This window comes from Myotis yumanensis, unplaced genomic scaffold (assembly GCF_028538775.1).
Source record: "Myotis yumanensis isolate MYYU_CA2020_CCGP unplaced genomic scaffold, mMyoYum1.0.hap1 SCAF_5, whole genome shotgun sequence".
NCBI lineage: Eukaryota > Metazoa > Chordata > Mammalia > Chiroptera > Vespertilionidae > Myotis > Myotis yumanensis.
Genome location: NW_027223756.1, coordinates 63,152,896 through 63,167,766, shown reverse-complemented (window position 1 = coordinate 63,167,766; position 14,871 = coordinate 63,152,896). Strand labels below are relative to the sequence as shown.

General features: G+C 43.9%; 1 protein-coding gene across 6 annotated transcripts in view; it reads left to right on the top strand.

The window, feature by feature from the left end:
- Positions 1–14,871, top strand: part of RAPGEF2 (Rap guanine nucleotide exchange factor 2) — a 243,388-nt gene that overhangs the window by 56,020 nt on the left and 172,497 nt on the right. For all 6 annotated transcript variants that reach the window (XM_070415386.1, XM_070415385.1, XM_070415387.1 and 3 more), the window contains exon 2: positions 13,871–13,941. In XM_070415386.1, coding sequence (XP_070271487.1) covers positions 13,871–13,941 — 71 coding nt within the window. The remainder of the gene's footprint in view (positions 1–13,870; positions 13,942–14,871) is intronic.

Here is a 14,871-nt window from a genome sequence, read left to right as displayed (position 1 = left end):
AGGGTCTAGGAGTCACGTGTAAAGATGGCCTGAGAGTAGATGTGATTTCTCAGTGAAAGGATCCTTTTGAAGAAGAGTGAGGCTCAAGGCAGACCTGGGCTACTCGTGGAGAGAGCTGGTACCGCCCGCTCTGCCCTTGAGGAGGCCTGGGGACCCAGGAGAGGGATCGGTCAGTGCTGGCCACCTTTCTTGACATTTCATATTCTCATTCCCTTCTTGTTATTTTACCTTCTTCCTGCTTATTATTGACAAACTTTTAAAAATCCTTATTCAATCTTTCTGTCTCACTAGATGTAATATCCACTGGACTGCAGTATCTGCGAGAAGAGGGATTTTTGTCTGTTTTGTATACTAGTGCATTGGGGCAAAGATCAGATTCCAAAAGGTTATACAGTAACTGGATAGTTGAGAAAGTGGGCAAAAAGGGTGAACCTCTCATTCCAGAAACTTCGCCAGGAAATCCAGCTGTTTAGGAAGGGTCAGGTGAAGATTTTCCACGGCAGGAGACTTGCCCATTTCTAAGAAGAGAATTGAAAAGGAGACAGAGAACACAATGTTAATAGTTTAAAAATCTGGGTGTGTGTTACTCGCTCATGTATTTCGGTAGACTTGAGACTGATTTCAGAAAAGGCGTGCAAGAAGATAAGGTAAAAAAAAAGTTCTGTTCTTTTTTTTCCTGCTCTTTTTTTATTTGTAAGAATTCAATTTTTGCTTAGGATGCTACTATTAAAGGCAGAATCAGTGTGTGTGTGTGTGTGTGTGTGTGTGTGTGTGTGTGTGTGTGTGTGTGTTTTGGGAGAGGTTGCGAAGAGGAGTTTACTGGTCTGTTTTTGCACTTAATCTTCTAGCCACAGGTTAATTGGTTTCTCTGGGCAATACCTGTGTATTGGGTGGAATCCTCACTGACGCAAGGGTTTGCAGAGGTTGCATGTGGGCCATGTTAATGGCACCTGATGTTGACTTTCATGCATAAAACAATGCTTTGGTTCCAGAAAGTTAAGAAGTATAACGGTAGTATTTGTCTGCTGTACATTCGAGGGTTTAAATGACACACAGACACAAGAGTGTAATGTAGTAGATTTAGTTCCATAATTATCTGGTGTTTCATTTTTATTTACTGACATTTTCCTACTAAAATGATCAGCTATAACGAAATGAAGTTTAAAACAAGGCAAGGCTTACATATCTAGCTAAGTGTTATCCTTAAAATTTGTCACATTTCCAAGTAATACAGTATTTTTATAAAAATTCTGGTGCTGTCGCCCAAAATATGTTTAAGACCGTATCTTGGTGTTATTATCAGAGTTGCTTAGTGAATACCACGAGGAAGTTACCTCTTTACTTCCTGTAATTGTGTGTTATTTTTGAGCCTAATTGAACTTAAATAACCAACTCGTTCATTAGGCTTAGTTCTGGGTGAGTGCTGGATGTTTTCAAAAGCCAAATCTCCCAGAATTACTACCAAGGATAACATTCAAAAGAATGTGCTTACAGATATTCTTAAAGCAAACAGCTTATGCATTACATTTAGCAGGGAGAACATTACTGTCAATAACAGTGAATGACCTGTGAATAGAGAGGAAGATATTATGTCCTCTGCCTTCCCTTTTTCTTTCTCTTTGTCTATCTGTCCCCCGCCCCCTCCCCCACGTTAATTGCAGAGTTGAATTTTGGCTTTATATATATATATATATATATATATATATATATATATATATATATATATATTTCAGAGAGGAAGGGAGAGAGAGAGAGAAAGAGAAAAATCAGTGGTGAGAGAATCACTGATAGGCTGCCTCCTGCATGCCACCTATTGGGAATCGAGCCTGTTGCCTGGGCATGTGCCCTGACCCGGAATCGAACCGTGACCTCCTGGTTCATGGGTCAATGCTCAATCACTGAGCCACACAGGCCGGGCAGCTTTTGGCTTTGACAGCAGACTAGGTGCAGGGCGGTGGAAGGCCCGGTCCCACACAGGCTCAGTACAGCCAGTGGTTCTGCTAAGTGGGTTTTCGTCCCCAGAGGCACACAAGTTTACTTGTACTTTTTATCAGAAGCCATTGCTGTATATTTTATGATTGAGGTGTAATAAATTAAGTAACTTGATAAAAATACACCTTGGGAATGATATCATTTCTCTAAAAGGACTTGGTGCTAACTATAGGATCTAATCACATTTCCTTATGGGAGTAGATACTGAATAACGGTTTGTCAGATGAAGGTGTACGGTTACCCGTACTTATGATTTCTGGTATAATCAATTTGCTTAATTTGTAGTTTGAGGGGAGAAGAATATGTGTGATGTGATTTAGAAGTTCCGATATTGACTGGTAGCGATGACAGAGTGGGAGAGAGCACCTGTTAAACTTGGGAATAAGAAGCCTCCTGTCTTCTGATCCCTGTGACTTATAATTGAATTTCTGTCTTGCATTGTAGCCTTTTGTGAGGGTGTTTCATCTACCCTAACAGACCCGGTTTCTCTGGGGACCAGGATTGTGTTGTACCAATCTCATGTCTCCAGGGTGGCCTCCTAGCACAAGGCTCTGCCCAGAGCAAGTATTTAATATGTTGGCTTTACCTGTGACATGGGAGTGCAGGGAAGGGATGACAACTGAACGGATTGAAATGTGGGACTAAGTAGAAGTCCTCACCTATAATAATAAAAGGGTAATATGCTAATTAGACCAGAGGTCTTCTGAATGTCCTTCCTGATGAAGCTGGGGCTGGGGGGGAGGCCAGCAGGGGTCCCGGGTGCCAGAGGGAAGCTGGTCCCAGCAGCCAGGAGAAGGAAGGCCTACTCTTGCACACATTTTTGTGCATCAGGCCTCTAGTTAAAAATAAAGAGGCCTGTAGACGGCATAAAGGAGATAAAAGGGGAGGGAAAAAAATAAATTTAAATAAATAAACAGAAAAAAAATTACAGTAATACATATAGAAAAAAATAGGAGACCTGTTTAACATTCTTTATTACTTTTCTTTTTTTTCTCTTCATTACTTTTCAAATCCTGCCATTCTTTTTTTTTTTTTAATTGATTTTCCACAGAGAGGAAGGGAGAGGGATAGAGAGCCAGAAACATTGATGAGAGAGAAAGATGAATCAGCCGTGCGCGCGCGTGCGCGCACACACACACACACACACACACACCTGCTCCCTGGGGATGTACCTGCAACCAAGGCACATGCCCTTGACCAGAACCTGGGACCCTTCAGTCCGCTGGCCGACGCCCCATCCACTGAACCAAACCAGCCAGGACCAAATCCTGCCATTCTTTATTTCTTAGGCCCTCTACTGTTAGAGCATTGTATTTTACTATAAAACCAAAATTACCTAAGTAAGAAAACAAAACTGGAAAACGAAAATGCGATTTTGTTGCAGATGAGCAAACAGCTGCAGGGAGCTGAGTGGCTTGACAGGGACGCAGCCCTGGGAAATGGCAGAGCCGGGCTTGCGCTCGGGCCGTGCGGTTCGATGGACTCACTCTCAGCCCAGTCGTGGCTGGCAGGCAGACACTGCCCCGGGAGTGGCCCAGCAGGGCTGGCGCTGATTACCTCGCCAGCCCAAAACATCTTGCCACATTTTCTGCAAAATTTACATTCCGTTCCAAGGCCCAGAATTCCACCAGAAGTTTCTAATGTTAGAGATTTCTTTAATGAAAATTTATTGAAAAATCCCTTTTGGGAAGGGTCAAAATACCTAGAATGCTTTTCTCTGGAAAGTTTTGAGAATAGGACTGTAAGTAAGAGCTGAATAATTTTGGAAACTTGCAATCACTTAATCACTTTCTCCCCCTCCTCGCTCCCCCCCCCCCCCCCCCCCACTCCTGCATTAAGATTGCCTTAGTGGGTGGCCCGATGTTTTGGATTTCATTGAGTGAGAGACTACTGACCTCCCTGCCACCATTCAAAAACTAAGATATGATCATAATTTGGGCAGTTGGAAAAGATTTTTTTCTATTAATGACACGAGATAAAACAGTGAACTTACTTTCATCTAGTAACTATAATTTCAAAGCATGACATAAAAGCAAAAAAACAAACAACAACAACAAACAAACAAAACCCCAGCTGGTTTTAACCCCCCAGTAATGGAGAGCCCTTTACATTGCCTACATTTAGCTGATCGGGAAATCTTACTACGCTGGCTTTGCTTTCCATTTTGCCATACACCCGTGGGAAGTCTCCCATGGACTGACGCTTGGAACCCCCTCACTGGTCGTCTTTGGAATTTGTCCTTTCCCACGAAAAGGGGATCCCAGGCCCCGCTTCCTTCTTCCTGTGCGGCTCCTCCAGTTCCAGGATGTGGTCACTGAGATGCAAACCCATCTGCCCTGTGTAACCCTGGCTCTGAAGCAGCAAGCATTTTTAAGTGATGGACACGTATTTTGGGAAACGTGGTGTTGGGATGCCTCTTCCCAAGGTTCTTCTCATCTCCCCTTGTGGTTGTGATGGCCCCTCTACAGCAGCCGCCTTCCCAGGGTGGTCATCTCACAGGGCTCGCTGCCTCCGTGTGATTTCTGGAGAATCTTGGTGATTAGTGATGCTGAGGGCTTTGGGGTGGGTGGTGGCAGTGATGTCAGAGGATTGTTGTTATGAAGGGCAAAGGTCTAGTGATTTCTGAGTGTCATGGACCCCGGCACATAGATCTAATATACACATGCACTGATTTAAGCTGACACCCATGCCTGGTGCATCCTGTACAGTCAGGAGAGGCAAAACAGGTACAGTAAGTAAGTAAGTAAGTAAGTAAGTAAGTAAGTAAAGATGTTCGATTTTAGCTTCAAAGGAAACTTCAAACCATGATTGAAAGGTGGGATGCTTCAGAAACTGACCTGCTAGTCTTTCTAATGGAGCACTTGATGGTAATTGTACACGTAGCCCCCTAATTCTTCTCTACCATCTAAGAAGGCACTTCTTTTTCTGTAACTGCCCCACCTCCCCCAAGTATGTATCTGTTTGGATGGTTCAACTTCCCCTCTTATGGGCAGATTGGAAAGAGAGAAATTTTGAACAGCGCCTAAAATTTCTTTAGCATTTAGTTCATCTCTGACTAACAGCCTTGGAAGGCTTTAATTACACGTGTAGAATGTTTTCATTTGGTTCTTCCTCTAGAGAAATAGAAACGTTTGAGAATAAGCAACGCCATTGGCGGTTGACTCCTTGGTAAAACATTCAGGATGGGAAAAACAGATGTCATATTATTTTTGTCTTTTGTCCTAGAAAAATGGCAGCCATGAAGTGTTCTATATTTAAAACCTGCCTCTATTCAGAATCGCTTCCTTTTTACTGAGGCAGTCAAGAGCTGGTGTCCTCAGTGACCTGCTCCGCGCTGCTTTTGTTATGTTAGGACTGTCTAAACTCCTCCCCTGGAGGAGTTCTGACATTTGTACAGTGAATGGCTCAAAATAAGAACTGTTAATTGAGCCCTGGATTAGGTCGGTGTTTGAAACTTGAGGCATCCTGAGGGTGACCTGTGTAGACTGCAGGGCCCCTTGTTGTAGAGACTGGGCCCAGTGGAGTGTGTGGCAGCCCCATCTGCCCACCCGGACTCGGCAAGATTTCCACGGGGTTCAGCCAGAGCCAGACTGGCCATGGGGAATGTGTTGAATACCAAGCCAAAGGGGAAGGGAATATGACTTGGTTGATTTTTTTTTTTTTAATTGAAATGAAAGATAGGTCAAGAATCACTTGATGAGAGCACTGTGTGTGTGTTCTTAGTCAGATGTGTAAAAGTTAAGTTAAAATGTAGCCATGCACCGCCTGCTAACTTAATGACAGAGAGGAAAAACCAGGCTAGCGTTAAATTTCCTGCACCTGGTTTCCTAGTGAGTTAATCCTCGCGTGTGAAATTAAAATTCGACGACAGAGTTTCTAATCGGAGAGATTACGCTAAGTTCGTTGTTTTAAAATGAAGACATTTTGATAAGTTTGTTCTCGCTTCCTCGGAGATGCGGGTTCTAGGAGGCCGTTGGGGGGCCTGGGGATCAGGCATTGTTCTGAAGGGGAAACACTTATGCTGACTCTTCCAAAACAGGAATCAGGGGCTGATTTAGACACTTGATATTTTTCTTATTTGTGCACAGGGTGAGTTTTTAGTTACAACTGACGTGTTGATTTTTCTGGGAAACCGTAATCTTCACCAATGAAAATACCTGCTTAGATAATTGTTTTCCTCGGGACATGACCGGGCACACAGGGTGTAAGGTGTATCCTAAGTTGCTAAACATAGCGTGGCTCACTCAGGAATCCTAAGAACGGCCCTGTGCCGTCTTCATTTAACGCTTGCGTTTTCTTCAGTAAGAGCTAAACTCTTTTCGAAAGAGGATTACATGCGGCACTTCATCTGTCTTGGAGAATTTATGAAGTCCTTTCTACCTTCTTCAGCTCATGTCCCCCGAAACGTGACTGCTCTCAGGGTGCCCCAGTACCAACTTGAAGTGGAGGAGGCATGGGCCCAAAGTGTGCTGTTTAAGGCAGATGTCTTTTGACCTAGAAAGGACAAAGTTACTTCGTCATTTTCATGGTTCATTTAAGAGGTAATTACTTCATAATTGCCTTTGTCTCAAGTTTAGGGACTGTCCCAAATCCCCCCACCCCCTTTTTTATATCCTCACCCAAGGATTAAAAAAAATCCATTGTTGTGTTTTGTTGTTTTTTTAGAGAGAGTGGAAGGGAGGAAGGAAGGGAAAGAGAGGGAAAAAAAAAACATCCGATGTGAGAGAGACACATTGATTGATTGCCTCATGCACAGGGCCCTGATCCGGGCCAGGGATTGAACCTGCAACACAGGTACGTGCCCTTGACCGGGAATTGAACCTGTGACCCAAGGGTGCATGGTCTTTTGCTCTAACCACTGGAAAACACTGGTCAACACTGGCCAGGGCAAAACTCCCATTTAAAAAAAAGATATAAAGAATGCCTTTTCTAGTGGAAAACTTGAGGAAATTTTAGGCAAACAGAATAGCCAGAATCTGTACCTTTCAGTTCTGGAATTCCCGATCCACATGCCTTGCTGAGATGCAGTGGGTAAGAACCTGAGGCTGAAGACTGTGTGCAGGCTGCGTCATAGGTGCCAACTAACGGGATCACCAGGCATTCCTGGATTTGACATGCGACTTTGAATATCACAACTCTGGGGCTTGTTTTTCTTTGGGCATAAATTAGTAAACTCAGGAGCAGCCTTCATAGGATTTAGGATCGGAATTATACATTTGAGAATTTTACTGAAAATCCTATACTCCTCCACGGGTTCTTTTCTTACGTTTTCCTGATGTATGCAATGAACCCCCTGGGGACTGGGATGGCACAGAACACCCCAGCAGTGTAGTGATTTGACATTTTGGTTTTAAATGCTCTGGAGCTTAACAAAGACATGTGGGGTGTGTAGGCTGGTTTAAAACAAGGATGGTAGAAGTCAAACAGTTTTAATGGGGGAGCTGATGGACTTGTCTGCTCTCTCCTCCCCCCCTTCATTAGGGGCAGGAGGAGAAAGGACTCACCATATTCCCTGAGATGATCTTAAGGAATACTTTTTAAAGACCCAAATATCTTAAGTATTTATAATGGAAAAATGTATCTGTGAGACCCAATGACTTGAGTTTGCTAGTCCCAGGAAAGGACTGTTGGTCTGGTCTGCCACCTTGTGGCCATTTACAGAATTGTCTTACTCTATACAGGCATGAGTTTCTTCTCACAGCTCTGAACACCAAGATTGAAAACACATTTCTTCCTTCCTTCCTTCCTTCCTTCCTTCCTTCCTCCCTCCCTCCCTCCCTCCTTCCCTCCCTGCCTTCCTCCCGTGATTCACAGGAGTTTTCACTCTAAGTTTGTGCATACCACCAGCCTTGCAGGAATGTTGCCCTTCTCTTTCTTTGCATCCAGTGCATTCCCTGTGGAGCTTCGGAAGCAGGTGTTTTTGCTGGTGGTGGCAAACGGCACCAGGTGTCACACCGTAGGGTCAGACTGCACCTTGGTGCAGCAACCTCGGTGCTCGAGTTCTGGCTAGGAAAGAATCAGAGCCAAGACTCAAACTATAAGAGAAAGCTTATTTAGAAAGTCCCAGAGGTAGAAGAAGCGAGCAGTAGAAGCAATGGGCTGAGGAAACAAGTTACCGAGGCAAAGGAAGGGCCCTTGGAGCTTAGGAGAGAGGCAGGTAATGGTCATGACCCTGGAGGGTAGGAAGAGGGAGAGGGGAAAGGCTTGGGTAGGGCTGTGCTCCTGGGATCCTACAGGCTTTTAGGGTGGGGGTTTTAAGGGAGAGTATTCATCAGCTTTCCAGGTGTGTCCTTTCATGGTCACGGTCTCCACTGATTGGTCACTGCCAGGGTCATTAGTCAACTTGGTCCTGAGGTCGGCCTGGTGTCTCTTGTCTGGTTTTGCTGCTTTTCTGGTCCTGGAGCTGAAACACAACTGAGGTCTCGATGTTTTTGATGCAGGTCAGAACCTCATGGTCCTGGGGGCTTGATGCTTAAGGGCTATTCTCCAGCCCTCTTTCCGTTCCCCCAAGATTGTCTACCACATGACGAGCACCATGCCAGGGGGAAGGAAAGGTGGGGGGAAGGTCCCAGTGATAAGAAAGGTCAGAGGATCTAAACCACATGACCAGCGAGCCGGTAGGGGAGGAAAGGTCACCCTGGGGGCGAAGTCCAAGTCATCTGGGGCTTTCCGCCCTGCTGACCTTCCGTACCTGGAGGCAATAGGCACCCACTGCCCACCAAACCCGATAGGATTGCTAAAGCAGACTATCTAGGGCAGCGGTTCTCAACCTGTGGGTCGCGACCCCCTTGGGTGTCGAACGACCCTTTCACAGGGGTCGCCTAAATACATCCTGCATATCAGATATTTACATTACAATTCATAAGAGTAGCAAAATTACAGTTATGAAGTAGCAACGAAAATAATTTTATGGTTGGGGGTCACCACAACATGAGGAACTGTATTAAAGGGTCACGGCATTAGGAAGGTTGAGAACCACTGATCTAGGGGCTTGTTATATGTTTTATGTAAATAATTCATTTAACTTCTTTGGATAGAGATAGCCACATCTGTAAAGTGTGGATTAATTTATAAAGATTCTGATGTATATACATTTCAGGAATGTTTTAAGTCTATATTCTTGGTATTACTCTGTGCTTGTATTAATGTCTCATAGATAGTGATAAGACCAACTAGCATTTTTCGAGGGTCTGTATATGCCATGTGTTGTTATGAAACTGTATATCATTTTAGCCACACAGCTTAGCTGAGTACATTATGCACCATGATTGGCAAGTACAGTCTCTGTAACGCAACCAGGGTCACACCTCTCCGCAGGGATGGGGGTGAGGATGTAAGCTGTGCTCTGTTTGACACCAGAGCGCATAGTCTTCCCATTATCCTTCTTAGGATGGTTGTTTTAGATGTTTTAGTGTAGAAAAATGTGGATCTCCCAAATAAAACTTAACCTCTGCGGATACAACGTAACTTGCAGACTCTTGCCTCCTCCCCCAGTTGGCTGCAGACAGGAGTTGGAGTCTTGGCTTAGCTTTTCCCCTCCTTTTACATAATGTTCAAGACATAACTCTCTTGGTTGCTTGCTAGTGATATTTGGTCAAGGGGGATACATGAGTGTATTTTTTTGCCTTTGCAAGAGAGCATAAGTTGGCATCAGTACCGTTCCTGGTCCCGAGACTGCTGTTACTGAAGAAAAATCTTTTTCCTCCTCATGTTTAAGGCCAAAGGCACTTACCGCTGAAGTCTCCTTCCGCCTGCTAATTGTACCACAGTCCTGGCCTGACTCTCTTTGATGATTGAAATGCAATCTTTTTAAACGAATGAATCTTTTTTTTTTAATGTATCTTGTAACGGGAACACTGTACCTTTTGTCCACTTAACTTCTGATTATAGTTTAAGCACAGCGCTTCATTTCTGAAACAGACTCATTTCAAAGGAAAAGCGAGGTATATTTTTCTCCGAGTACAGTGCGTTGTTTGCCGAGGCCGCAGAGAGAGGGTGGGGTGTGCCGGCTCCAGTTGTGGGGAAGGAGGTGGGGGACCCTTGGCTCCTCTCTGCTCTCCAACCAGCAGAATACACTGTGCTGTGGTGAGCGAATCCCCGGTGCTGGTGAACAAGTGAAATTAAAAGCTCGTTGTAAGTGATTTACAAGTTTGGTCTGAGGCCTGCTACCTTCTGAATGAGTCTCTGAGGAGACATTAGACGTGGGAGGAAGAGCTCACGATGCAGAGAACATTCCCTCCGACTTGTATGTGCGTGCGGAGTTCACAGACCTGGGCAGGAGGCTTCATGAGGCTGTGAACAATCACGCCCCTAACAGAGGGGGTGCTTTGGATTTTCATACATGGTTTACATGTGGGGCCAAAAAAGGTCTTTTTTTTCATGGAAAACTGCATTTCTTTTGGCCTGCCAATATCTTTGTCTACTGGGCTCCATTGTTTTTGATAACTTTAATCTGCTTTCAAGTAGCATCTGTTTTTGAAAAAAAAGGATGTCCTTCCTAGGCGAGAAGGAAAGGCTTATTGTTCTTAAAAAATAAAACACAACTTCCTGAGGAGAGGAACGTGTTCCTGTTTGTCCCGTGGGCTAGAGGCCTATTTGGGGAAACATAGCTCACGTTTTTTAAGGGTTTTTTTAAATTGTGATAGTCACGTGAGCTCCATTTGTCCTGGGAGGTGCGGGTGGGGAGGCCGGAGAGTTCTCAGTTTGATTGCATGGTTTCCTGACAGAAGTGGGAGTTGGGACACGTGAGGTGATAGAGCTCTGCAGTGGGCTTCTCTTGCTCGGCAGCCAAGATAGGGGCAACATAACGTCACTCTGTGAATGTCTCTTGTTGGTGTAGAGGAAAAAAATAGGACCCAAGGATATAACTTCCCGAAGGCCATGCATTTCTCTGTTCGGCTAAAGAGAGAAAACTCTTCTGTTTTACCGAGTTTTCCTCGAAGGTTATCAATTTCAGGTGGCTCTGAAGAGCAAGACTTCCTCCGCGCCTCACGCTTTGGCCTGTGTGTTTCCTGGCTGGGGAAAGGCAATTCTGCACCAGCGTGTGGATTACTTTAATAAAGGCCAACCGTTACGGGGGAATGAGGGTTGAGGCATCTGTGTGAAAGGAGGGGTGGTGGTAGTTCCCCGCTTTGCAGGGCTCTCAGGCCCTCAAATCTCTCCCCATACACGGCTGATCTTGGTTGTGCTGCCTTCGATCTCATACCACTTAGAGATTTGTTTGTGAAACCCGAAATGTGGTCGGGTCCGAGCTCTTTGTCTTGTAAAACCAAAGAATGGATTCATGGACAAAAGTGGTGGGAAGAAAACAAAATTTATTGGGGGTAAAAACAAAGCTTAGGGGGGATATACGGCCCCAAATGGGTTACTGCTTAAGCTCTTTGTCTAGGGAATATTCATATACTCTGGTAGCTTCTGATTGGTTCCTTCAAGGAATTCTGGCAATATCCAATTATATTGAAGTTCAGGTTCCCGCCTATGGGAGGACCTGATTGAGGACTGCCACTTTAGGTCCAACGTAACATCACTGTTCCCACCTAGCCGGGTCAGGTGTCAAGTCCTGCACCCCCCCCCCCCCCCCCCACACACACCCCAGCCAGGTTCCTGCCCAGTTAGTTCTAGGTCTTTTGTTTGCCTCCATGTCTGACTTCTCTTCCTCCTGCCTCCACGTGGTCCCTGTCCCTGACTGCCTACCTAGCCCTCTGTTTCTGTCTCTTCATTTGGACTATGGAAATGCAAACACTGGTGGGTAGTTCCTCTATGGAAGATTCAAGGGCCCCCACTGACCACTCACATCCACATTTGTGTTCAGATTGTTGTCTTGTAATTGTTAGACCAGGGCACAATGCCCCAGAATGAGTCTTGTGGTGACGGGAGGCTGCTGGGCACCCTGGGAGAGGGTAGGAAAACTGATCAGAAGCTCCAAAAGGCTGTATTTGCCTGTTTCAAGAAGTTGCCCAATTCACCTTGGCCCTGGGAAAGGAGAAGCAAGCTTGTCTTCCTTTTTGCCTTCCATTGCTCTTTACCTTCCTTCTCATCCCTAATACTTGTAAACCTAGTGTTTGGCTACTGGGCTGTTTAGTAGGATGAAAAACGTAGCCACAGATTCCTCCTTCCTGTAGTTTGCATTTCATTTGTTTGTCTCTAGTCAGATTTCTTTCGTTCCTCCGAGTCTGAGAGCAGGGATTTCCTGATGCCTTTTCCATAGCGTCTCTGCTTTTCCTACTTACCCCAAATCTGTGGTGGTCATATTCATGTTTCACAGTGACACGTGACATTTATGTGCTTGTTCTCTGCCATCTAGACACCAATCTCTCACCATCCCTTCTGTTAGTTACAGTTAAGAGATCTCAAGTTTAGATAGAATCTATCTGTCAAGTCATCTCATTCGAGCTAGATAATATTGCCTACCATGCAACAGATTCCTGCAGAATAACGACTGCTCCCCTGTTTATAAGCTCTTCGTGGCATAGGCCATTTAAAACAAGTTTCTCTAAGTGTAAACTTCGGATATAATTGTTCAATTCATGTAACAAGTTTATGTCTAGTTAAACATCTAAAACCCTCACATGAAACAGTGGCCAGGAATTCCCTAGTTGTATATTGCTTGAGTGGCCATACTTAAACCCATCCACCCCTACTCCCCAAACATCATGATTATGACGTGACTGTTTTAATGTATATAGCTATACACATGTAGATGGAAAAGCTACTTTTTAAAGTTGGCCATGCAGTAATGGGATGATGCAGTATCTTTCCTTCACAGTCTCAGTTTTATAATATAGGCGTCTTGACCTTATGTCAGTTATTTATAGGTGGCAAGACACCATTATTCTCCACATTCTTATTAACTAAGAAACAATCTTATTGCATTCGCAAGTTAGTTACTATTCACAGATAGCCTATCTAATAAAGAGGGGATATGCTAATTGACCTTCACACATCACAAAGATGGCCGCACCCACAGCCAATAAGGAGGGAATATAATTGACTGCCATGCCCTCAAAGATGGCAGCACCCACAGCCACAAGATGGAGTCACCCAGTCCCCTCAGCCCCTCAGCTGCTCAGGGCCGGCCCAAGGCTCAGGTAACCAGGGCCGGTCGAGGCTTGCGCTGCCGGCAGTAACAGCAGCAGAGGTGTGATGGGGGCATCGCCTTCCCCTGATCGTCGGGTCGCCTCCCGCCCCTGAGGGCTCCCGGATTGTGAGAGGGGGCAGGCCAGGCTGAGGGACCTCCCCATCCAGTGCATGAATTTTCATGCACCGGGCCTCTAGTAATCTTTATAATTACACAAATTATACATTCAAATTAAGTTCACACATATAATCCTGGCACATTAACAGTTGTGACTTAACTTATATAGAAGGGTAACTCTTATACAACTATGAAACTCCATAATGTTGAGAAATAACAGACTCATGCCCTGGCCCATGTGGTTCAGTGGTTAGAGTGCTGGCCCGAGTACTGAAGGGTCTCAGCTCCTATTCTCGGTCAAGGGATGCGCCTTGGTTGCAGGCTCTATCTCTGGCCCTTGTTGGGGGCTTGCAGGAGGCAACTAATTGATGTGTCTCTCTCACGTTGATGTTTCTATCTCTCTGTCCCTCTCCCTTCCTCTCTGAAATCAATTAAAACATACACACACACACACACACACACACACACGCACGCACGCACGCTTTTGTATATATCCCAAAGGCAGTTGTAATGGATGGCATTTGTACAGCTTTTCTTTTAATAATGCTTATTTTTAATGTCTGAGAAAACTTGTATTTTTTTTAAAACCTGTCTTTAATTTGGTCTATAAATATAGTGACTTAGTTTGGAAGCCCTTTTCCCTGGCAAGTCTAATGATTTCTATCCTTTTTTTCTTCCAAATAGGATCTGGAAATAGTGTATTCCTATTTACATGGTATGGAAGCCTTATCAAACCTGAGGGAACACCAACTTAGGTAAGTTATTTTAACATTAATTACAATAGGATGCTAGAATTTTATGTGATTGTTTATTATAGTTAAGAAGTAGAAGTAAAGATAACTAACTTATGAAAACCCTGCATCTTTGAGCCCCTGTACTTGGCTTTATACATTTTATAAATTGAATTCAGTGTTATGCATAGAATAATTTTTTTACATTTGTGCCATAGTGATACCCTCTCTCCCTCTACCCCTCTTCCTGCAACCCCTCACCTGAAGTAATAAACACTACTTGGTGAATATACCAAAAGGAGTTTGTTGGCATGAATTTACAGGGAGGAGGAGCCTTTAAGATGTTTATTTGCCATCCTGGCAAATAAAAACCTACATCTTAGTGCTCAGAAACATAAGAAACGAGAATGTTTTTAACTATTCAAAGAATGGTTAGGTTTATTATTTTAGTATGTTTTAGGTCTCTGTACTATATTTATTGCATTAAATTGACATACCTCTTTCTGGGAAACATAGTTTATACCATAGTTATTTTTATGTGGCCCACTCATAAATATTTTATCACTTCTATTGCACAGCTATTACCTTATCGATGGTTACCTGGCTTCATATTAAAAGATTAAAACATCTTATATAATTCAGTGAGTTCCTTTTCTTTCCCCTTAATCAGAACAGAAAATAAAGGACCTTGGGAAGATGGATTACACACATCTAGGACAGAGTGGGAAGGTTTTGTTTCCTCTAGCTGGTTGTGAACCCAGCAGTTTTTAATTATGAAAGGAGTACTTTTTCTATATAGTTCCCCTTTAATCTTTAAACACTAATTAATTTGTGAGCATGTAAATTTCATATTTAGTTGTTAATTGAAAAATGTGTCAAGAGGATTGACTACTTCTAAAATTAAAATTTTAATGAAAATCGTTTAAATTAAAGTAGATTGCAGGTTAAGTGTTT